General features: G+C 40.4%; 1 protein-coding gene across 2 annotated transcripts; it reads right to left on the reverse strand.

Annotated features, from left to right (window-relative positions):
• Window positions 1-994: 994 nt before the first annotated feature.
• On the reverse strand, window positions 995-22,610 carry TKT (transketolase). 2 transcript variants are annotated; one of them, XM_071755798.1, is made up of 15 exons: window positions 22,228-22,471; window positions 17,448-17,565; window positions 16,106-16,219; window positions 15,384-15,481; window positions 13,511-13,702; window positions 12,555-12,673; window positions 11,541-11,734; window positions 10,782-10,946; window positions 9,775-9,931; window positions 6,334-6,464; window positions 5,138-5,221; window positions 4,871-4,964; window positions 3,122-3,244; window positions 2,170-2,261; window positions 997-1,305 (listed from the first exon to the last, which is right to left on the reverse strand). In XM_071755798.1, the coding sequence occupies exons 1-15, from the start codon at window positions 22,332-22,334 to the stop codon at window positions 1,195-1,197; spliced, it is 1,899 nt and encodes a 632-aa protein (XP_071611899.1). In that variant the 5' UTR covers window positions 22,335-22,471; the 3' UTR covers window positions 997-1,194. The 2 variants fall into 2 exon arrangements, with proteins under 2 accessions (XP_071611900.1, XP_071611899.1); XM_071755799.1 differs by lacking the exon at window positions 2,170-2,261 and having other exon boundaries at window positions 995-1,305; window positions 22,228-22,610.
• Window positions 22,611-25,033: the final 2,423 nt, after the last annotated feature.

A 25,033-nucleotide genomic window follows, 5' to 3' on the forward strand; every position in this document is an offset into this window, starting at 1 on the left:
CTTTGCAGTCACCAAGATGAGTAACTTTTTTTTAAACAGAAGGTGGTTAAAAGTAAAATAATAAAATATTTTAGAATAGCAAAGCATCTAAAAATCCTCCAGTGGAACCCATCATTTGATATGAACAGCTCACCCAACTTATATAAGCTCACATGAGAAGAGTCAGTTCTATAGAAAAAAAATGACTTACATGTTCAGCTGCATCCTCTTGGGTGTCTGGGAATTTCCTGGTCTTCTTTCAGATCTTCTTGAGCCCATCTCAGCATTTTAAACATTCCTGCCACCCATGTTCTCACATATCACTACTGCTGCAGCACTGGCCAAGCACCCAAAACCATGATACAAGTTCCCATGAAGAGTTTCAACCTCCTTAAATGAGCTCGTCCTCCCAGAGCTATTGCTCTCCCAGAAAGTCCCTCCTGAGCCCATGGTTCATCACTCATTCCCACAGTTCTGCTGGGCCTCCACCTCCCCACTGGCTCCCCAGGACCTGGTAAATCATCTTCTCTTCCACACTGTCCAGTCCTTCTTGACTTTGGTTTTAAACAGCTTGGGGCAATGCAGAGGAGGAACTGTAGCAAAGGCATAAGGCACCCTCCTTCTGCAATCCATGATCCTGCTTTCCACTGCCTAATGCCTGACTCCAGAATAGGGGTCAATGAATCCTTCTGGCATCTCCCTTCAACACAGGATGTTAATCTTCAACAATATGTTGGCCAAACAGAAAAAAAAATTGCTCGTTTCACTCTAGACTTCAACATTCAAGGTCCATTTCCCTGCTGGAGCCCAGCCCAATTGGACCTTCAGTGACCACCACTTGCACATGCTGGAGCTCACAGTGGGGAAGGTTAGCTGTAAAGCAGAAATGCTCTGCTATGCAGCAGGCAGAAAAAGCACTGCTGCCCACAATTTGGTAAATAACTTGAAGTTTTTTCGATGACTGAAAGCCTCCAGCCCACAGTACAAAACCCCAGAGAGAAAAAAAATATATTGAAATCCAGAAGATTTTTTAAGCTGGTATTTTTATTAGAACTCTCTACATAAAGCACCTTTGCCTGCCTTAAACTTACAGTACATCTCTGAACACTGCTTTTCTGTAAGCATGAGATGCTTCAAACTACTCCGCGTTTCTTGATTTGGATGCTGCCATCTTAACAGCTTGCACAATGGCATCTTTATCAATGCCAAACATCTTCAGGAGCTCAGCTGGCTTCCCACTGCGTGGTACATGAGACACAGCCAAGCGACTGACCGTGATGCCAGGCTCACCCACCACTGCAGCACACACTGCTTCTCCAATGCCACCTGAAGAAAGAAAGTCAAACATGACACACACCTGCATGCTTCAGCAAGGAACATACAGACTGCACCTATCAAAGGTCCACGTGAGGTAAATCCTTGATTCACATGCTTATGGGAAGCACCAGTCACAATGTATGTCTTGAGTTACCCGTCTGAAATAAAAACCCTATTGCAAAGGCATTCTGAGCACAAGCAACCTGACATTTCTGAAGTACAACGTGGCAGTAAGAAGCATGCATCTCTCATGTGCACAGAGCTGTCAGGAAGCCCCCTCACTGCTTCAGCATCAGCCATCAAGGGCCAGTTTTAGAAATATATTTAGGCTGAGAAGTATTTACAAATGTACTTCATGTCCTGGAAGTCTGAATTCCCACCAGCAACATTTAAGGGCTCCGTCTTTTCACGATGCCTGTAGGTGCCCTTAGGCACTTCTCTGGGTTATGGAATATATTCCCAATCTTTGCTTAAAGCTCAGCTCAGACTGAATCACTACCAGTGACAGCAACAAAGGAAGCAGCCAGGAACTGTGTGGCAGCAGGAGAGACACTGGAAGCAGGAGCACTAGGGGAAGAAGAAAACATAGGACTAGCATAAAGACGTGGTGCTCTGAGACCTGGTAGAAGAGACACCATGGAGCTGTGCTTCAGTTAGGGCATATCCAGGAGCACAGCTTTGCACAGCTCCAGGCATGGTGGGATTTAACCTGTCTAACAGTCTCCACCCAGAGGCACCTTCATGGATGTGACTGGTAAGGTCAGCCTGATGTGGGCTTGCAATGCATTCAGGCTTGTGGTGCATCTACACTTGATATTCCTTGATTGCATCACACAGAGAAAGCTGTGCCAGTGTAAATCACACGCTTGTCACCTCAGAGTGTGATGATTTTGCCATCTTGCAAATCTGCAGTAAAATATTTGTCCAGAGTTGAAAGATGAGCGTCAGTGATGCTATAAACACCCCTAGTCCAGAACAAAAGCACAGTGTAACCAACACTTACTGTAGTACCAGCTCACTTCAGGTACCTGACAAGAGTGATCCTACCTTCAAATTCAGTAACATTCTCCTAACATCTCCTAATTCTTGTTAGTAGATATCTTCAGTATCTACTCATGCCCTACTTCACAGCTGCCTCTCTCCTCTCTCTCTCTCTTTCTCCCCAAAAGAAGTAAAGCCTGAGGTGCAGCTCACAAAAGCTGATCTCTGTTTGCTTTTAGTCTCATCTTCACAGAAAACGTTTGTACAGGCAAGCCCCTGAAAACCTGTGCAAACACAGCATCTCAGAGGGCAAGCAGCAGCAGATCATGGAGTTAACTCCAGTTGCTTGGTCACAAGTGTTGGGGACAGTCCTCTTTAATATCTTTATCAATGATCTGGACAACGGGATCGAGCACAACCTCAATCAGTTTGCAGACACTGCCAAAATCACCTGATTTCTAGTAACACAGGGAAAAAAGTTTACAAACTGCAAAGCAGCTGCTGTAGAGCCATTCTGAGACCATCCTGTGCAGAATATCTGCAACGCAGCAGGAATTTACACTTTCACTGGGAACAAATGAACCAAGACTTCACTTGGACCAAGCACACAGAAGGGCACACAACGCCAAGTTAACAGAAAGGCAGACCTGATTACCCCATTGTGTCAGGAAAATTTCACCCCTCGGTGTCATGTTCTAATCATAACAGCAATAAAAAACCTAAACTACCTCTTTTGCTTTAACTGAACAACAGTATCAAGTCCTGTACTTGTCTCTCAGGTCAGGGGAAGCTGTGAGCTTCCAGCTGTGGAACAATTGTGTGTCACCTCCTGGACCCAGCTCACCTTCATGGTAATGGTCCTCAACAGTGATGATTCTGCCTTTGGTCATTCTTGCACTTTCAAGTATTGTCTTCTTATCTAGGGGCTTTATAGTGAAGGGATCAATCACACGGATGAAGATTTTTTCTGCAGAAATAGAATTAAATTATTTGCAACATGAATTTGGAGAATGCAAGACAACACAAGTGGTACAGGCAGCCCCTGTAATCTTTTAGAGCTATAATGAAAACTGTACACCAAGTCTCAGATATCTATATTTATGGCATATCTACCACAGAGTTCAAATAACCCTAATTTTCATATGTACTCTTTCTTCATGCACCTTGTCAGACAGAAATATCCACCCATTCATTCAACAGACAAAACTCTTGAGGCAGAAAAGTCTTGAGTATGTGACTCAAGGTCACTTGGAGTGTTGTCTGCAAAGCAGTAACTTAGTTGGCCTTTTCACAAGTAAGAGCAGAATCAAGTCACTGGAAAATCTTTCTTATTCAGACTGTCCACTGCAATTTCTTTGCCACATCTATATTTTATCTTTGACTTTACTGTCAAGTCAAGCACAATTTCCTCCTGCTGCTTCAGGCTGTAGGCATTCTGAATTCTTCATTGCAGTCAGCCTGCTGATCAGGTGTGCCTGTTTGAACTGCTCCAGCCCTGATGGCAGCACCCTTAAGTTTGGCATCAAAACACAGATTTGTCCTGTGTTCACAAAGCAGGCCTAAAATGCTTATTAAAGCTATGTACAAATGGCAATTTTTCATGTACAACAGCAAATTACATGAGGTTTTGTCTGATCTTGGCTGGCTGAACACCAAGTCAGCTCTTACCATACATAAAGAAGCCCCACATTACATTGACAGTTGTGACTGAAGGCTCTTTAGTGGCCTGTATATTTTAGGTATTACACTGCCTCTACAATAAGGGATTATCTCTCCATAGCTGGTTATTCACACATCAAGATCAGCAGAGCATCACAATGCAGAAAAATAATAGTCCTGAAAACACACCTTTTGACAAAATATCTGTCCACCTTGTTATAGCATAAAAAGCTACCCATAAGCCACAGGCAGCATTAATTGTATTATCTTTTAATATTTGTAATCCCTCCCTGGGTGTAGGCTACTGACTCACAGGTTAACTTATGTTTTCTTTCTCTTATTTAATTGAAGGTTTCTCTACCTTTGCTGTGAGGTATCAGTGCATTTCAGCACTATGATAGAATTATTGCTTCTCACACTAATTAAATGTTGATACACTCATTCATAAAAAATAATAAAAAATAGCTAGCACTGAACCACATCTACACAAAGACCTCAACCTCAAGAGCATTTGTGTAGGAGCACCCACAGTTGCTGTGGCTCAGCTGTATTGTGTGAACTGGCTCCAGCCTGACTCAGTTCTGTTGTGTGGGTACCTGTGCCCACTCAGACAATATTTCAGGGAAGAACCACTCTTTAAACACTTTCTCTAATATTCTACCTGCAGGGCACTTTCAGACACATTTGAAATTCTAAGGAGACTTTCCACTGGTCAGTTTGGCAATTTTCATGGCTACTAATGCTGCTAAGCTAACTAAAACCTTCTCTGCTCTGTAACATATCGTGTTGCACTGCATCAGCTAAACAGGTGACCAGCTGTCTGTAACAATTAATGTTTACCAGTGCAAAGGGTGAACAGTTAGGCTGAGTGGTATTGGTTTCTTTCCTGTGTTAAATGATGAGAAAGGAAAACAGCACCCCATAACCTGATCACCTTTTCTCAGCTGCTCTGCTGCAGCCAGAGCCTCATGCAGGGTGACTCCTGCACCAATCACAGTCACTTGATCATCCTTACTCTTCAGAACCACCTGCAAGAAAATGTTTAAATGTATTTTAACAAGTACTGATATTTCTAACATTTCTGGGTATTTTGTTACAGAGATCAAATCTTTGTCACTGGAGTGCTTTAGAGGGAAAGGGGCTTTTACAGGAACAATTCTGCATATTTTTTTCTGATTCTGTTTATCTGGGCAATATTTACCTTTGCCTGTCCAACATGGAAATCCTCATTGTTGTTGTAAATGACAGGATTTTCAGGACGACTGGTTCTTATGAAACAAATACCCTGTTTCCAACATAAACATATTATAAGTTACAAAACCAGAAAGGCAATGACATTTTAGCTTGTAAATCCTATGAAAAAAATACAGCAGAACTTTTTGCTTGCCCACTTTTCACCCTTTTATGCTAACTTTGATTCTACTGAGTAAACTTTTTCCTCCCCTCGCCACCCAGTTCCCATTACTTCCTTTTCTATAGCTGGTTGTTTCAGACATTAAAATACAGTTAACCTCTTCTTAGAGCATGCTGATAATTTACACTTTTCTTGTGAAAATATATAATCCTACTTGAGTTAATTAGAATCTTAGAACTTTGCCATAAATTTGCAAATTTTACTCCAGCAACTTTAGCTCTAAAGAAATGCTGAGCTGAAAGCAAGGGAAAATGCTTTCCATCAGGTTTCTCAAGGTAAATTCCTGGCAGTAAAAGAAGTACCAGCCAAGGAAATGATTTGACCCAGGGCTACCAATGACATTTGACCATTACTGTGTTCATTTAGCTGAAGGTAAGAGACAAGAAACTCTGTCACAGCCACACAGGAAGTCATAGCCATCTTCAACTACAATCCAATTTAACTGCAGTCCATTATTGGCAAAAGGGGAGCAGAAGACAACTGATGAAACTGTCAACGAGTATAAGTACCAGCATCCCCAAAAGGTGTAGACTCTTAGGACTACTGGAGGAGCTGTCTCCTGAGCTTTCACGTACAGGCACTTGATCAAAATCCTCCAGATAGATCATTATTATAATACCCAGCTTCAATTTTGACCCCAGAGACATCATACTAGGAGTGTATTTCCTTTAAGTTTACAAAAGACCAGCAAGGGAGTTACAGTTGCCATTATTTCTGAGCCAATTTAGATCCAAACTGCAATCGCTGTGAAATCATTTGCATCTCCCTAAATCTGGCCCATGGCATTCCTGCCTGCCTGTTCTGCACTAGCCTGGACAGAATGTCTGCAACCTTTCCATGCAATGGGAACTTCCTACTGGTATGCTGGAGCCTTTGAGAGAATTCATGTGGGTAGACATTCAAGAAACATGCCAGAAGCAACAAAAGAAGTAAAAAACAAAACAAAATTTTTTTCTCCAGCTCAGAACCACTGCGATGCAAACCTTGGTGTTGGCAGCTATTTCCACTGCTTTTTCAGTGGCTACAGCATCACTAGGGTAAAACACAGTGGAATTGGGAATAGTCCGGAACATGGCCAGATCCTCCAGTCCCATCTGAGATGGTCCATCCTCACCTAAAAGAATTAAACCAGGGTTATGAAAAGAGTAAGTGCACATTTTTGACAATCACTAAGCATAGCAATGAGGTTCAATGTAAACCAGGATTTAAAAAAAAAAAAAAAGTATAAAATCAGGCACACACAGGACATGCAAGTCTACCTGCTTGAGAAAAGAATCATCTTCTCCTTAAACTTGGAACCATCTAAACAGTAAATAAAGATAAAGAGACTAAAAAGAAAGAGAAGGGTTAAAAAGAAAAAATAGAAACTGAAGTGTAACAATAAAGCAACACAAAAGGAAGACAACCAAACCAGGAAGGGTATAGATACAGAAAAAGGGTCACAAGATATTTGGGCATCTTCAGATTTACTACAGATTTACTGCACGAGAAAAATTTATATTTGTCTGTATTGTTCCTCAAGATTTAAACTGTCTGGAAACATGGAAGGAGAATGTCATGTGTTCCCTCAGAAATGGAGAGCGCACTTGGTGCAACTAGTTTTAAATTCTTAGGCTCACTTCAAGATTAAATGAAGGGTATGTATTTTTTAGGATTCCCTATCCTGAACACGTGCTGGATGTTATGATTTTCCATAAAGAAACAACCATGACAACACCCCCACCCCAGTGACCTTATGTGACGGTGCTTTGGGAATGGCACTGTTCCAAACTAACCATGCAAAGGCTTCTGAATCCAGACATGTCACAGCCTGCAGAGCAGAAGCAGGGCAATGAGCCTTCTCACATGCACCCACTACCTGTTGCTCAAGAAGGACGAGCTCACGAGGAGGGAGGAGAGCATTTTCATCAGAGCAGCACAAAACTCTGAAGAACTTTAAACATGTTAAAGAAATCAATCATTGAACTCTGCCACTATACATTACTAATCACGTAAGCAAGAACCAGGAAAAAAATGTCTTGGCTTTCAGTCATGACATGAAAAAAATTCTCAGCATCAGTTTCTAAATCTGTATGCACTCTGACTGAGTGGGATCCCAGCAGGCATATGCCTTTCCTAAAATGCACCCACAGTGTATACATAGAAGAAAAGTGAAATTATGAAGAACAAAATTTATCGGAATCTTATCCAAGGTAAAGTGAGTACTTGTGTTTGTCCTACTTTTGCTAACTTTGTGCAAATAATGCCAGCAGTCATGGTTCATACTAGTAATTTACAGACTAGCACTAGGTTGAGTTTGGCCCCAGGTGCATCTTTATGAAAATCCTGATTTATGTTATTTTTCCAGTAATGCAGACCAACAGAGTAATTTTCCATTACATATGCAAAACTTAGTTAAAGCTTAATAAAAAGATGCAAGCAAATAATATGAACTGTATTGAATGTTTACACTGTAGCACTGGTAGTCTAAACAACTGGTAGTTCAGTTTTTGACACGTGTACACTGTAATTTCTTTCCCTATATGTTCAATTTTGAAAATACTGATTTTCTATTGTTCTCTCATGACTGTGAAAGCATGTTTAATGTTTCATTAGATGTTTTGGTCTAGGACCTACTGGTCTAGGAGTGAACTTAGTACAAGTTCAGAAGGTCATTGTGATAGTTATTTCTCATAAGTTTAATGAGTCCAAATGTCAATGCAGCAGAAGTGCAGTTCTGCCTAGATCTGCATACATAAACCTTCATTTTTTACCACAGATCCAGTTAGGATTCTGAATTCCATACAGACCCAAAGTTCTACTGAGAAGTACATTTAATTCATACCCTTCCATTTAAAATTGAATTTTCTAACTGCTTAAGGATTCCGCTGATTTACTTTCTTTTAAAACTCAAATGACAAACTTTGTGTTCAAATTCTTTTTTTGAAAGTCAGAGTTGAGGCTTGAATCAGATTTGTTACTCAAACTACTTCATGAAGTGTGCTCTTTGCAAGCACAGCTCCTAGCAGAACATAACACGTGCTGAAAACCTGAAACTTGGAAGTGTAGTTCTAGGAGACAATTCAGATTACCTAAAGGACTTTTATCTTCTCAGATGAGCAAAGATCAAAATAAAGTGGCTTTTGCACCAACACCCTTTGCTGCTTGCAAGAAGATTTAAACTGGATTGAACTAGACTGTGATGAGGTGGGAGGACTGATATTAAAAGAGGTTCCCAATAGAATACCTCCATACACAAGCCATAATCTGATATACCCTATTTACAGTCTGGACTGCTAAAGCACACTCCATACAGCTGCAAGTTATGCTTGAAGTTCTGGATGTGACTACACATATCTATGAGGAAGCCTTAAATTTTTAAAGCTTTACCAATATGACAGGTCAAATTAACTAATTTGCTTTAAACAAAAAAAACCAGTCCTCCTCCAAACTATACAACTACCCAAAACTAATAAATCTGCTATAAAACTTGTGTATGCAGAGACCCTTAATCTGCTACTCATGCTAGCTTTTCCCTTGTTTCCTTTTCCCCTATAAGTGTCTAGCAGGTTTTCATGCATGAATGTCTGCTGACATCTTCCTTCTTGGTATGCAAGTCTGCTCCTGTTTTTGTAAGTGGTGTTTATGCATTTCACTAAAAAGCAAAAATCCCTTTCCTCCCTCAAATCTAAATTGAACCCTGATATGGTTTGGCATGTACCAACCCATTATGATGGGAAACAAAGACCAGAGAAGGTACTGCCGATTTCCTGACAGATTCACAGTCCCTGTTTCATTACTACTTTGAGGTTTTGGGTCTTTCTAATCAACACATTAACTGCTCCAGCAGCAAGAAATGCTGAGGTAAATTAAGGCAATAGTTTCAAATCAGTGATCTTCAAAGGCTTAGTAAACAAAATCAAAGGCTTAGTGAACTGATCTCTTGTAAAGTGTTTTTGAGATTGGTGGACAAGAGCATCTGTGCAAGAACAACTATTATTAGTTTCTCATTTCAGGACTGGTGAAACAAAGGTACAGTAACCTGGTACAATACAAAGGTACAATAACTATTCTCATCACAGAGGATGTCAATTGCAAACATGAAAAGGAACCTAAGCTGCCCACTTTCAATCCGATCCCTTTATATCATTCTGTACTAGTAGAGAAGAAAGGTTTGTAGGGAAAAGCCCTCTTTATTAGGCCAAACTGATAAAAGAGGAAAAAAGCAGATAAACTGATGAAGGCTTGAAGTCTAATTCTTTCTAAACACAACGTGTCTGATAGAAAATATCTGCAATTTATTTCTTTCTATAAATGCTGCCACTGTTACACCATCACAGCTGTACTACTGGTTGTCTCTACAAAGCATTATCAGTTTGACTGCTAGATATACTTATCACTAAAAGGATGGGACCTGCTGATAAACAAGCCAAGGCTGCCCTTACCAATAGAAACACCACAGTGCGACCCACAGAGATTGATGTTACTCTCGGAGATGGCGGCCATACGGATCTGGTCAAATGCCCGTGTGAAGAAGGTAGCAAAGGTGCTTGCAAAAGCAACAGTTCTGTCACGAGTGGCACAACCAACTGCAACACTCACCTGAAACGAGGGAGATTGTTCAGGAATAGTGAATTCCTTATTTATTCATAGTTTGCAAGTGGTCATCTGAGGCCTTCAACCGTAAAACTTTAGCAAGAATCTCTCAATGCAAATTAAAAAAATCTTGGTTCAGTCCTGCTCCCAAATGTTGGCCTTTCCAAAAAGAAAGGAGGCAACTCGCTCTCCCAGCATCCTCCAGCATCTCCTCTGCTCCTTGCCTCAACTGCTAGCTCTTATCTTTGGTCATTACTGGCAACTTCTTCATCTGCTTCAAGATGCATAGAAGTTTTGAGCCTTATGCCCCCACATTTTTCTTTCCCTGGATCAAAGACTTATGCTTTCAGTCCACAGGACAAGGTTTTACTATCACCAGCAGATAAAAATTAGCAGTGTTAATGGACTAATATTTACTTAAAGGGACATTCCTCAGCAAGACAGAAATTACAACAAGGGCCTTAAATTGTTTATTGCTACAATTACCCCATACATTTATTTTACACAGAAATTGGTCTGGCCTTAAGAGAAATTTCTCTTAAGATGCTGTAAATATAAAATGCCTGTCTCATGCTCATGAAACCACCCTACTATAAAATTTGCCATGGACAGCCCATGGGATAATAAATCACTGCAGACAAAAACTTATTTCTGCCTGAATTTATGTCTTTAATTTCATTTGCTTCAGTGAGCACATACAGGTGGCAACTGAAGACTCAAAAAGAGGACACATCAAATTATTTTAGTCATTTATATACAAATTAACCGTTTCTCTGTCCTCATCTTTATAGCCCAGTCTAGCATAGAACTTGTCACATCGTGACATTCCACTTCATAAAACCCAGAGACCACTTACCATGTTCTGCTCAGCAATGTAGCACTCAATGTAGCGACTGGGATGTTCTTTCTTAAAAAGCTCCGAGAAGGTGGAGTTCTTTGTGTCTCCATCCAAAGCAATCACTCGGTCATTAGCATGGCCCAGTTTTGCAAGAGCAACACCATAAGCTTTGCGGGTAGCCCACTAGGAAAAGAACACAGCAGTACTGTTACAAATTTCTGTTTCCAGTAGTTTGCTTTGCTGTTGTTATTTTGAGGGGTTTCATTTGTCTTGTTTTTCCATGAGTGCATGCACACACAATTAAAAAAAACCCCAAAACCTAACACAACCAAAAACATTTTCAAAGTTATCAGTCTCAAAAGCACATAGGAGACCAGTGACATGCGGAAGAGTAAACAAAAATATAGTGAAGCATCAGGACACACATCTGTACTGAAATCCAGAACTCCCTGCAATCCAGCTAGGAAATTGTGAAAACTTTGCTTTTTAAACTTAGAAATTCACTGAACCTCGTGGAATTGCTTTAATTTTAAATACACATAAAATAGTTTGTATAATTGCTGATGATCATGAAATGTAGAAGAATTATTGGAGTCTTTATATCTTCATGTATCCTTTCAATACCCAGTGAGTTAAGGAGGTTGCTGTTTATCAGGATACTCAAATCAGGAGAGAAGAGATGGATAGGGCAAGGGACAACACAGACCTTCCTGCTACCCATGTAATAGCTTTGCACTTCAAAGATACCTTACAAACAGTGAAAAAGAAAGGGACTACCTTTTCTCCCACTTTGTAAGTTGGTGGAGATGGCATTTTAATGTTTCTAATATTTACTATAGGTGCATCTTCTTCTGGGAGGGCTGGAGAAAGCTTTTTCTTATTTTGGATTCTGTCATCTATTTCCTGAATGACCTGTTCAGCCATGTTTTTTGGTAGGGGCTTTCCATGCCAGCTTTCCTTATCTTCAACACCTGTGTAAAAATTACATTACAGTAAGAAAAAATATAATCTAAGTTTTTATCTCAAGATTTTACCAAAATCAGTGGAACATGACAGACTAGTAGTCTTTCAAGGAAGAACATACTTATTAGTCCTACTGTAAATAATTACAATAGTATTCAATTGCATTAAGACAGATATGTTTGAGAAATAGTCAAATACCGTATATAACAAACTAGTGACAAAATTCCAGTGTCTTCTATCAAAATTGTTTTTAAATTGGTACCTACAAGACCTGGTCCATAAGTGTGGCCTAAGTAAAATCAGTGTGAACTGTTAACATGAAATATTAGCAGAAGGCCTAAACAAACATATTCAGATAAATTTCAAACAACAGCTGTCTATTTCAAACAAGACCTGAAGTTTTACATCTTTATTTTACTATCTGCTGCTGACTCTTATCCTTGTGCGCTCAGCATTAACAGCAAAACTCTGGCTGCTTTTCACTAAGTAAGTCACTAAGAATAACACTTGTTATTAATATTTATCTGCTCAAAAAGGCAATTCACAGGCTGCTGCTAAAAGCTGTAGCTTAACAGACTCTTGGCAGCCCCCAACACACTGAAGATGCATTTACTCCACCCTGTAGATTCCAAGCTCAGTAGCTAGTGCACATCTTGCTTCCAAGAAACAATATAATTTCTAAGCACTAACACTGTTGAGACATGTAAAGAGTTCTTCTAATGTATGAAATGTTAAACTTCTATATTTTTTAATTATTGCACCCTTATTGCAGCACTATGTACATGGTATTATATATATGTGTATGCAAAGCAATAGATGTTTTACTACCTGATATGCCTTTGCCTTTGTAAGTCTTTGCAATGATGGCTGTTGGCTGATGTTTGGCCTGGCCAAAGGCTTTGCAGAGTTCCTCCACACTGTGTCCATCCACGATGATAGCATGCCAGCTAAGAACACAAACAGATCAACTGTTTCCAAAGGGTTTTAGCATGTGATGCTCTCTGGTGGTTAACAATAACAATAATGAATTCTAACTTCATTCCAATGCAGTGTCTTTTTAAGAGACCCAAAGTGTGGCAGGAAGGTAAACGAGCATTGTTTGAGATCACAACATATCACAGTCCCTTTTTTATAATGCAAAATGAGTCACAGAGGGATTAGCAGCTACTAAAAAAATTTATAGTCAATAAATAACTGTTATCCTAGATTTCTTCAGATATAATAGCCATTTTTAATAATAAAAAACCCACAAATAAAACATTTAGAAATCAATTCAAAAACTGACAATGAAAGTTGATTAAAATATTAAAAATGTTCCATGATAATTTGCATGGCTGCTATTGTATCTGACAGTTCTTGTCATGGGCTTTTGCATCTAAATGGAAAGATGCATGTAGAAACTACATGACAGCACACAGCATACACACAGAATTCTCTGAAGAGTAATGATTTCCATTTCCTTTTTTTCTGGTCTACTTGCTGTAACAATACATTTAGTCACAAAGTTATAAAATCTGCCTTCAATGTGATAAAAACTTCTTCAAGATCCTCTAACAAATTCATCTGACTAAGCATTACTTTTATTTTTCCTCTAAAGAAAAGTACTGCCTCTTTTAATATTTCTGCTGTACAGGTAAAGACAACCAATATCAGGCATTATGAAAGGGCATCTTTCTTGGTGATAGTATCATTGAAGAGCTGAAATTTCATTCGAAAAATTCTGAAAAGCAAATTAAACATAGTTTCAAATTGGAGACAATACTGAGCTTCTTCCAAACACCTACCCAAAGGCTTCACAGCGTCTCTGGTAAATTTCAACGTGATGCTGCAGGGGCGCAGGGTCGCTTTGTCCAAGGCGGTTAACATCAAAGATAGCAACAAGATTATCAAGCTTGTAAATCCCAGCAAAGGCCATGGCCTCCCAAACAGAGCCTTCAGATAGCTCTCCATCTCCAAGCAGGCAATACACGCGATAGCTAGGAGAAGAAATTAAAAAAAAAATAAGTTTGATATCAAAGCACAACTGAGTCAAATGCAAAATGCTTCCAACAAGTCATAGGGAAAATTCACTTCTTTTTCTATCCCAAACTCAACTGCCTTTACTCAATGGATTTGCCTCAAAGTTACATAACCTTAAACAAATTAAATTAAAATACTTCTGAGCTGTTACACATGAAAAATATAAAATAAGAAATACTGTATTCCATTTCAAACCCTTGTCTCAAAAAACCAAAACCAAACAAACCAAAACCAACAAAATCAGGTCTTAAGCCTCCTATTGCAAGGCTTGAATGAACAGACCCATTAAACGCTGTCACTGTGACTCAGCAAGATCAGCAACAATGTGTGAGAGCCAACTGTCTGCTTCCCCATTCCAGCTGTATGGGACCCAGAAGGATGACTGATAATTTCATTTCAGGAAGCTATAAATTGGGGATGAACTCTACTGCAGATTAAAGCATGTGGCATAACCAAATCCAAAGTTAAGGAAAAGGATAGCCAGCATGTTTATGACTTTATAGAATACTTCAGTACTTCTACAAACACTGAAGTTTTTTTATTTAGGTAAAACTCAGGAGTACTACTTGATCTCTACAGAATTCATCCACTCTTATTTTTCTTGTATTGCCACTTTTTTTTTTTTTTTTTTTTTTTTTATGAAAAAGCATAAAAAATGTTTACTACCTATTATAAAAGAATGGTAAATTAGCCTTCAACTATGTAACTTCAAAAGAAAATAATCAATATGGCTTTTAATTTTTTTTTTAACTAAACATTAAGCTACAACAGACTTTTAATCTAAATCCCACCTGCCTTCAAATAAATCTGAACTCCTTCCACATAAGCTGCTCTCCAGCACTGCATGCAAGACCACCTTTTTCTTCTGTCATGTAAACACTGGTTAGATTTTTTCCACACGTAGCATCTGCTAAACTCAATTAAAATCAGCAAGTCATCTTTCACAGAAATTATTTCAAGCTAGTGAAGTGTAGGACACATTAACTGGGCAGCCTATGCTCCAATGTACTAGAACTGTCACATAAAATACATCAACTGTATCAGGGCTGTTTTCCTCCTCATACATATTTGCCTTCAGACATCTACTTTTTTTGTCCACAAAACAAATGGCAGACAGTAATTTTTGTCTCTGTGGAGTCAAGTGCATTTCTGATAACATTTTGAAGACCTACTTTATGATTCAATGGTGCTATTATTAACCATAACAGTTCTTATCTATCTTATCTAGATACATATTCTTCATTATTTGTGTTCTGACTCAACAGAATCATTTCCAGTTTGCATCTTCCTTCTAATGGGACAAATAGCAGTCTCAAAATGATGGCCATCTGGAAATTAGAGGCTGCTCCAACAATTTATTTCTCTATCCAGGAACATCATCTTGCAATGCTCTCAGGTTTCAAAAGGAACATACATATGCATTAATTTTTGCTATTCTTTGAATCCTTAGTATTTCCCTGGCAATGGCTTTGTAAGTATCAAGCAAGTAACCTATAATTTAAAACCTGAATTTGAAGTTAAATTTGGGACTGGAGACTAAAAGGTATCTTTTTCCTGATCAAGATAAGAATGCCATTTCTTTTTTGTAAAATATTCCCTCTCAATGCCTATAGTAATAAATTGTGGAGATGAAATTACCTGGCTCTGTCAAAGAATTTGCCAGTGTATGCCATTCCACATGCAGCACCAAGACCCTGACCAAGTGATCCAGTAGCCACATCAGTAAATGCTTGTCTCTGAGAATAAAAATATAACAATTATTTTACATTTAAGAAACAGAAGAGCTCAATTCCAGTGCTAGGAAATGGTTCAACACACATCAAAAATCAGCTTCTCAGATGTAATATAGGGCAAGTCCCTTCAAGTCCTGCCCTATTGGCCTTCTTTCCCTTGATGATCAGTGTCACAAGCTGAGGCTCTCTGAGAGGGAAGGGAACCAACAGCCCACATATGGAAACAGTTAACTCATGGCTTTGTGTAACAAAGAATCAATTGAAACAACTTGCTGGGAATTCGAATACCAATGAGGAGACCAAACTTGATATAAACTCTTGAAATACCTCAAGGCTTCTTAAAGGACAAGAAAAGCCATGCTGGAACTTCATATAAATCTCATTTAAATGGAAAACACTGCCACACAAGACTGTAGGGGAACTTTAGTGCAACAATAAAGGTCATTTTGCATGCTCATTCAAATGCAGACAATGATTCAGTTGTGAAGCCATAAATACCATCATCCTTTTTATAAGTTTTTTTCTCTCTCCTGCACTGTGGGCTGGCAACCAAGAATTGCTGCAAAATACATCTGCTTCTTGTTTTACAGATAATACCATCTTATATCAAAGGTTAGGAGCACTCACTGGCACTGGGTGTCCTTCTAAGACAGAATCAATTTTCCTCAAGTTCAGTAATTCTGCTTCTTGTAGAAAGCCAGCTTCTGCCCAGACAGAATATAAAACTGGTGCTGCATGACCCTAGAGAGAAACAAAGATTTTAAGTGAAGCAGAAATTTCACAATATCCTAGTATCAAGGCAAAATTCTACAAAGTCGACAAACCCTGGAATCAGGTTCTTAAGTAAACTAAAAAAAGGACTGAATTATAAAACACTTTTACAAGGCAACAAATGAGCCACAACATGCAAAATTTTAAGCTTTACTCAGAGATCATTGCAGCCCCGTCCTACTGGACTTTTACTGATCTTCCACCCATGAAGTCATTAGGAGTCAAAAAAGGATGCAGGTTTGAAACCATTTAGCAACTATGGGCAGAAACCCTGATAAAATAGAGAGGTGAAGCAAACATGAAGAACTGACTCTCATTTGTTGTTTTACCACCTCAGCATTAGCTGCTTGCTTCACATCCAATTACTTATTCAGGATGGCAAACAGAAGTGGCAACAGTGCTATCCAATGCAAGGAAATACCAGCTCTGTAGCACTTCTGTAAGCTACCATGCCAGGAACTCTGACTCAAAAATGGAAACTGTCTCACTGCAGCACTTCATCTGCAATTTAGCACATCATTATGTTTGCTGAAGGGCCCTCAAATGCCTTTATGTGATGTGATCGAAATGTCCCTGTGTTGTGCAAGGGCACAATGCAAAAGGGGAGAGAAACTCTAATGGCCAGTCCAGATTGTGGTTTGATGTGTTTTCTGAACCACGGTGGCTTCAAAAGCAGTATTGACTTTAATACTGGCACTGTAGGAATGCAAGCTACTCTCTAACCTACCATAACTGTTTCACATAATGCTCCCTGAAAAGCTGACAGTAATCAGTGCACATTGTGACGTGACTGCAGGCATAACAGTATGGCTGCATTTAACAAGGAGAGCACAAGAGCTAACTGTGACTTACTCCTTGGAAAATTGGTTATGCAAAACCAAACCAGATGTTAATATTCCTTGGAATAGTTTATAGACAATATAACAGCAGCAGAATTATTTCACATTAAGTCAACATGGTGAAGTTAGACTTAAAGACCCATTATATGGACAGTTTAAAATTATTTTTGAGTTTTGCTACAAGTTAACCAGCTTTTAGTTGCCTTTCTGAAGTAGACAAATGCCAAACTCTCAACGATATCCAATATACTTTCATGCAGATGCAAGCATAATTATAAGTCAAGAAAGACAAGTCAATTTAACTCACAGACAGCTCTTAACTACCAGACAGGATCAGTGTAGCACAGCAATTATTTTACCTTTGAAAGAACAAACCGGTCGTTGCTGGCATTTCTGGGATCTTGCACTTTGTACCTCATGGTATGGAAAAACAGCACAGACATAATTTCTGCTGCACTGCAACATGATGTAGGGTGGCTACAAGTCAAGACAGATACAAGATTACAATTTATCAGCATTGATTCTTCAGAACCATATCTTTAAAATATCACTCTACCAGTTCTCTGCTCCTCGGCATTAAAATATGCAGTCTTAAGTGTTTTTGATAACTCACATCCTCTACCATTACCCCAATGCCAATTAGTTGTCCTCTGAGACAAAGGGAGCCTTCTTCTCTAGTTGAAGTGGATGTTAAAAGGCAGACCCTGGTGACAGCTCAAGGACATCTTTTAGAGCTTGGCACCTTCATGCCAAGGAACACCACCCAGCTGGTGCCTGTGGAGCACAGGAAGCAGCGTGACCCCGTGCCTGAAATCACACCCTACTGATTGACCTGATGGCAGAAATTCACACTGATGCAGAGCAAACAAAGATGGCTTTCCACAGTACTTTGTCCATTTGCTGAGTGAAGGAATTAAAAGTGTGGCACCATGACTTCTTTAGCCCCAGCTGCACAGGCAGGGATTGATAAGAAGAATACTAACTTTTGCAGAAAGTTCTGAAACATTTCGACCTGCATAACACAGGTACAATTTATTATACCATGTTAGACCTAGAATTCTTATTTCTAAAGAGAACATGAAATAATACAGTTCTTGTAATTAATCTTTTACTGAAACTGGGTACAGAAATTTACTGTCTCCAGTAAACACCCAGATACACAATGCAAAATGCTAATCTGCTTAATCTTTGTCTAAGAGAGGAACCAACATTTTCTGCATTTACATCTGTATCAGTTTGAAATACTGAACTAGTTGGTTTATCAAACATTCATAAGTATCTGGGATGATCTCTCCCATTGAACTGTCTGGGACAAGTTTTGCCACAATTTTTAAGTGGCACAAATTAATTCTTCAAGTGTAATTTGCTCATTTCAGAAGCAACTATGCCATAGGGTAGAATGTAAAGTAACAAGAAAAGGTTTATTTCCAAGTGGCAAATATTGAGGTATTCCAAATCAAGGTATACATTGCAGCTGAAAGGTATATTTTATTTACCTACATTACTCTAATTTAAACAATTATCACTTTGCTTCTTATGCACCTTGAAGGGATGGCACTCCTTGACCACTTGAATGTATCAGTCTTGGCTTTTCACTTGGCATAAAGCTCGGAAGAGGTAAGGAGGCTCTTTAAAGACCTTACTTGAGTGTGGAAAGCAACATTTTTCAGACTTTACTGGTGTAAACAGGCTCATTCTTGACATCAGTGGTTGCTACTGAAGTACAGGAAAGTGAATGATGATCAGTAACAAGCTTGTAGATGCAGAAATATGCACCAGCTTAGAAAATAATTTGCAGTTTCATCTCACTTTCTCTTCTACCAATATATATTTTTCATCTTTAACACAAAACTCTTAAAAAGTTTGACCCTACTTGTAAAGCAGGAGAAACTATGAAAGTGTCACATTGCATTTGCCACATGCACATTTACCATGCATGTTAGGATTAGACAACACTTTCACTAGAACTTTAACCAGAATATTCTCTCCTGGTAGAGATAAGCCTTCCCTCCCAAAATCCCCAACAGTGCTGTAACAAGAGAATAAAACCATGCAAAACATGAATTATGGTTAGTGTCCATCCCTTAGTAAGTACTCACACACAGAATCAAAAGAATTAGCTTTGAACCATGGTTCAAACATATTAGTAAATATTTATGTATTTGAGTTAATCAATAAGCCTTACATGCTTGTTTAAAGCTTTCATTCCTTTAATTTTATTAACTTTATACTTAACCATACTTCTATGGTCTCCTGGTCTTGGTAAAAAAAGTTTTAAACAACCTAAAGTGGTAGCGTATGGAAATAAGAAAAAGGTAGAAAAAAATTTAATAAATTGGAGAAAACCTGCAACAAGTGATCATACCACGTTATGAAATTTAACTGCCTCTTGAGAAATTCTTTCAACTTCCACTTTTAAGAACTTAACCATCTCGTTCTAAGTTGCCAATCACTGTGTCAAAACTGCAGAAATTTATCACTAGCTACAAGAGACCAGTTTTGATGAAAATGGCTGCACTGCTTATCTAAAAGGAAAAATTCTTACACACCCAAAAGCAAGTACGTTCAATCTTTACAACTAACTTAATCATATTTTTTGCCCGCCTAAGGTATTTTAAGCACATTTTTTTTCCAGTTCACTGAACTTTTCCACTGTGGCCAGTGAAGTACTAAAAGTGATACATCAGAGCATCTTCAGGATTGGTCTACCTGATCTTTCAGCTCTTGTCCAGACAATGGCTGCACTTGCTTTAATGAAAGTTAGTACAAGTAAGAACTGGTGTGTCAGAGCTACCACAGAACCACTTGTGTTGCAATCTATGCCACAGTTTATAGAAATTACTTCCTTGAAAGAAGTAGGCAGGTCTTCTTTCATTTGAAGTGCTTTTATTGCAAGTGTTTCCTTCAGTTTTACAAACTACACCTTTAACAAACAAAAATTTCAATGCAAAGCATGGCAATTCTTATGAACTGTAAGCTTCTATTCAAGTTTAACTTCCATTCAAGTGTCTTTCTCCATTCTTAGTGTATACCAACGAAGTCAGCAAAGCTTTATAGTGCCATTCAGGTTTTGGAAAACACTTATACCTTACAGCTTTTTTAGGTGATTTGCCTAAAACCACAATAGAGTCTGAGTGTCTTTTAGGCACATTACTAAACCATCATCTTGGTAACCAAATCTTATTAATTCAGGAAATATATGACTTGTCAACAGATTCTTCCCTCCAGAGCCCATCTTTCATAATCTGCTCATTACAAGGTTGTGTAATGTTTTCAGGCTCCACACAATTCTAGTGCTAGAATAAACAAATGATTAATGAAGTGCCTTGGTGCAAGAAGCACTCAGTATTGTAGCATACAAGAACCTGGAAAAGCTTCAGTAAAACTACTTTTATGGGGAAACTACAGAATAGGGGGATGGGGGAAACAGTTTTACTATTAAATTTCATGGACTGCAGGAAGGTAGCAAAGGCTGCAGCAAGATCATTATTCTTTAATCCTTATTCTTTAATAGCACATCAGACAAAACAGAAAAATAATTTTCTCTGTAGATAAGACAACTGATACCATACATCTGTGTGGCCTGCTTAAAATACACACTTGAGACTGAAGCCCAAGCTCTGTGAAGCAGATTTAGCACAATTTTTCCTGCCTACCATTTCAGGCAGGCTTGTGTAATGCTGTCTGTACACTGCAGCTTTGAAACAAACCAAGAATTAAAAGAGCAATTGTTGGGTATCTTGTGCTTCTCTCTCCAGACTGGCCCAAAAAAGCTGCAGATCTGTAAAAACCCACTCCTATGGCTAGCTGAGAGGTTGCCTGTGTCCCAGCACTCCATTTTACAGGAAGAACCAAAGCATTTTCATTTGCTGTATGCAAAAGGAGTGAGTAAAGTTCCTGTATGCATTGAGAAAGAGCCATGTGAGGCAGCACATGCCAGAGAGAGTGGAAAGTGTAAGAAAATTCAAAGAAGGTTTAAAATAGTTTACACACCACCTATCTCCACACAAACTGCAGCATTCAAAGGATTCCTTTAACTTTTCATTTCTATATATATATATATTTTAATAATAAAAAAACCCACATTGGCCAGTTTCAAAATAATTAAAAGGAGGAAATTGCAACAAGACGGTATTAAAAAAAAAAAAAAAAAAAAAAAAAAAAGGCCATAATTCTATATGGAAGCACTCACACGTATTATTGAAGCAGAAGAAGTGGCTTTCATTTTACATGAGCAAAAACAGATTGTTTGCAGAGATTTTTTTTTTTTTTCCCATAGGTAAAGTACGATCAAAGGAAAGATAGCCCTGGAATCTGCACACATCAGAGCCCACGCTAAATCCAGTCCAGAGGTCTGAATAAACTGCCCATTCGAGTCCGCGGGCATTTCACAGATAATCCCACTTGGGCTCACTTGAAATTCTGTGCAGAATTAGTTCCAACTGACGGGCACGAAATGAAAAAGAAGCCGATTGTGCCCCAGGCACAAATTCTTTGGTTTTCAATCCTGCATCAACTTAGCATTCCCAGCCTCTCTCCGCAGTCACAACACCCTCCGGACACGGCGACCGACGTGGCCCGCGGCGGGGCGACTGTAGCCACCGGGCCGGGTCGGGTCGGGTCGGGCCGGGCGGCCTTTGCCCGCAGAAGCCCCACTACCTCCCCCGCACTCTTCGCTGGCCCTCGGCCGCCATTTCCACATGCGGCACCTCCACATCACGCAGCTCGGCGCGACTGCCCCGACCTAACCCGACACCGGGGCGGGGAGGTACCGAGGATTTGGCCGCGACCACCGCGGTGCCATCCCCGCGCAGTGCACGTTCCGCCCCGGGGCCACCCCAGCTCCCCGCCCAGCCCGGGAGGCACGGATGGGCCCCAGCATCCCCGCCCGGTCCATGCTCTGCACAGAGGAGGGGTGGGCTCTGCCCTCGGGAGACACCGGTGCGTCCCCGGGCAGTAGGTAACGGGCTGAGGGATCCCGGGCAGCATCCCCCTGAGCGCTGCCCCACCTCGGCCCGGCTGCGGGACGGACGCACGGGTGGGGATGCGGGAGCGCGGCTCGCCGGAGGGGCGGGAGCCGCGTAACCGCGGGTCCGGTCCGCGTCCAGGGTTGGGGCGCAGCCCATCTGCCACACTCACCCGGAGCCGGCCGCGGTGGTAGCCTTGATGGAGCTGATGCGGAGCCGGTTGGCCGTGTCCTTCAGAGCCTGCAGGGTCTGCTGGTCGGGCTTGTGGTAATCCTCCATCGGGGCGAAGCAGCGGGGCTCGGGCGGCGGCGGCGGCACCGGGGGCTGGGCAGGGACAGCGGTGCTCGGCAGGGGTGCGGGCAGCGTGCCTGAGCCGGGCCGTGCGTGGGGGGCGGAGGGAGGGAGGAAGGGGCGGAGGGACGGAGAGGGAGGGAGGGGGAGGAAAGGGGACGGGGAAGGAAGGGAGGGAGGAAGGGAAGGGAAGGCGGAGGCTCCGCTCCCCGCCTGCTCCGGGCTCTGCCGCGCACAGCGCCGCGGCCGCACGCGGGAGGGGCAGGGGGGCCTCGCGGTGCGCGCGTCGCCCCCTGGCGGCGGCTCGGGGAGGCCGCTCCTGGCCTCGCGCAGGCGCCATTTTCCTGCCGCTCTTGTCGGAGGTGAGGGCGGCCCCGCACAGCCCCGCACGGCCCCGCACAGGGCGTGAGGGCGGGATGCTGCCTGACGCGTTTTTACCGCTCCAAAACCCTGCTCGATAAAGCTGTTTCGGAGGACTCCTCCTCAAGCCTGTTCCTGCCTGTAAAAAGATGTCGCTGTGCCTCTTCACGGTAACCTTGTTACTCTACACAGGAGGAGCAGTTACAGAGTTACCTTGTGTAACGCTGCCCCTCAAGAAAGAATTCAAAGCCTACAATACCCGCTTAAAAAACTGATAAATTCAGAGACTTTTGCATAAATGATTCACGTCACCAGCCATTAACCAGGAAAGACATTTTCTACAGCAATTCCAAACACTACGACATTAAAGCCACACAGTTAACTAGGCAAGTAAAATATTTAATATTTGTTCTAGAAGGCTCGAGAAACACCAGAATTCACAATCTGGAAAAAAAAGAAAAAAAAAAAAGAAAAAACAAAAAAAAAAAAAAAAAAAAAAAAAGGGGGAAAAGAAAAAAAGTTTAAACAGAAAACAAAAAAGTTCAAATATTTCACACCTGGCTTATGAAAACTGGTATTCCTGCACTGTGCTCTCCATGTGTTTCAGTCCACTGGCAATTTGTCCTGTAAGCTGTATTATACAATTATAAAATATTTTTTAATTGTTTAATATATTTTACACCTATTAAAATGTATTTTTAAATAATTTAAAAGTCTGGTTTAAATGTAAACTGTTACATCTAATGACATAATGCTATCATAATCTAATTCCAGAAGACACCAGTGATGTGTACCATTTCACTAAAACAGCTACACCTTTGTCTTTATGACTCTGAGGACATTCGGCTTCAGAAACAAAGGAAGTCATCTGTACAATGTATCCAACCAGGACCACGTGGTAAATTGCAGCTAAAAAGTAACATATGAAACTCTTTAAAAGGTAAGAAAAAACTTCGTTTCATAAACTAAGCAATTTACTTTAAGAAATAAAAGCCAACATCATTCTCTTAATTTAACTGTTTTCTTAAACAGCTCCGTCAGTTGTCTTTTTAAAAATCCTTTTAATAAACAACCTCAGAAGAAAAACTAGGCTCGAAATAGGCTATATGCCAGGAAGGAGGAAAAATTAAGCCAAACAACCAAACTTGACAGTAGCAAAGTGCAGAGTTCATTTTAGAGAGCACTATAACTAAAGGTTACTTTCTAGGACTATGATTTCCCACCCTCCCACTCCCCCTCCGAACCAGTTAGCCAAATTTTAAAATTTCAGCAATACATTTTGAAGTGATATTTAGAATGGAATTTGGGATACAGAGTAGCCTGATGAGGACTGCAGAAGTCTTGACTTAAGACTTAATAACTCTGACGACATGGTCCATGATGCCAAGAGCTTGCAATGGCAGAGCAATGCCCCCTTAGAGCACGGAACCAAGAACTGAAGTTTTTAGTGAACCTCAAGGGTCATTGCATTGATCTGCTGCTGTGTCACAGTACAGAAAGGCACATCATAAACATTGCAACATGCTATGTCTAAATATCAACTTGGAAATTAAATAATACTTGATAGCTAAAAACTAGCTGTTTGTGTAGGAAATGGTAACAAAGAGATCCTAGCTGGGAAAACATAAAAAAGGAGTGCCAGACATGGTAGAGGCAATTAATAGCCATTCTTAGTAGCATTTACCACACAGTACTCCTTTTGAAATCCACTTTGGTTCAAAAATTCATGTACTTCTTTTGTTCCCTCCAAAGCTATGATGCCCAAAAGAATATGTTCAGTAGTGGGACTGTGAAAGATCTCAATTACAAGTAGCATCTAGAAGAGAATTACTGATTTAGGCACCCTCTTTTCACATTTTCAACTATAAAACCTACCTTAACTATTGGAGAAATAACAGTAAATTCAAACCTTAAGTTCCTTTTAGGAGGTTCTCAAATGACCCTTATACTTGTTATACACCAGCAAATGTCTGGCTGTGGATTTGGTTATGCCATAGCCTCCCATAGGCCTCAGATCACCCTGATCTTGTAGAGTAAGTGTTACCATCCTCTCTGAAAAGGTAACCTCCCCCTTGTATCCTTTCTGCTACCCGAAGGAACACTTTTGACTCTGTCTGCAGCCCTATGGTCAAAAGGTAAGTCAGCAGTAGCTTGAACCAGAAGTTACTGTCCTGGAACACATCTCCTGATCACCCTGCTTACTGTGCTATGGCTTGCCTGGCAGGGCAGTCTCAGCCTCATGAACTAGATTCCTTTCAAATAAAGATGAAACAGAATCGGTTTGAGAAAGCAGCTAATACACCCCAGCCATTAATGAGTACTCAGTC

The sequence above is a fragment of the Heliangelus exortis genome, chromosome 12 (genome assembly GCF_036169615.1).
Source record: "Heliangelus exortis chromosome 12, bHelExo1.hap1, whole genome shotgun sequence".
Lineage (NCBI taxonomy): Eukaryota > Metazoa > Chordata > Aves > Apodiformes > Trochilidae > Heliangelus > Heliangelus exortis.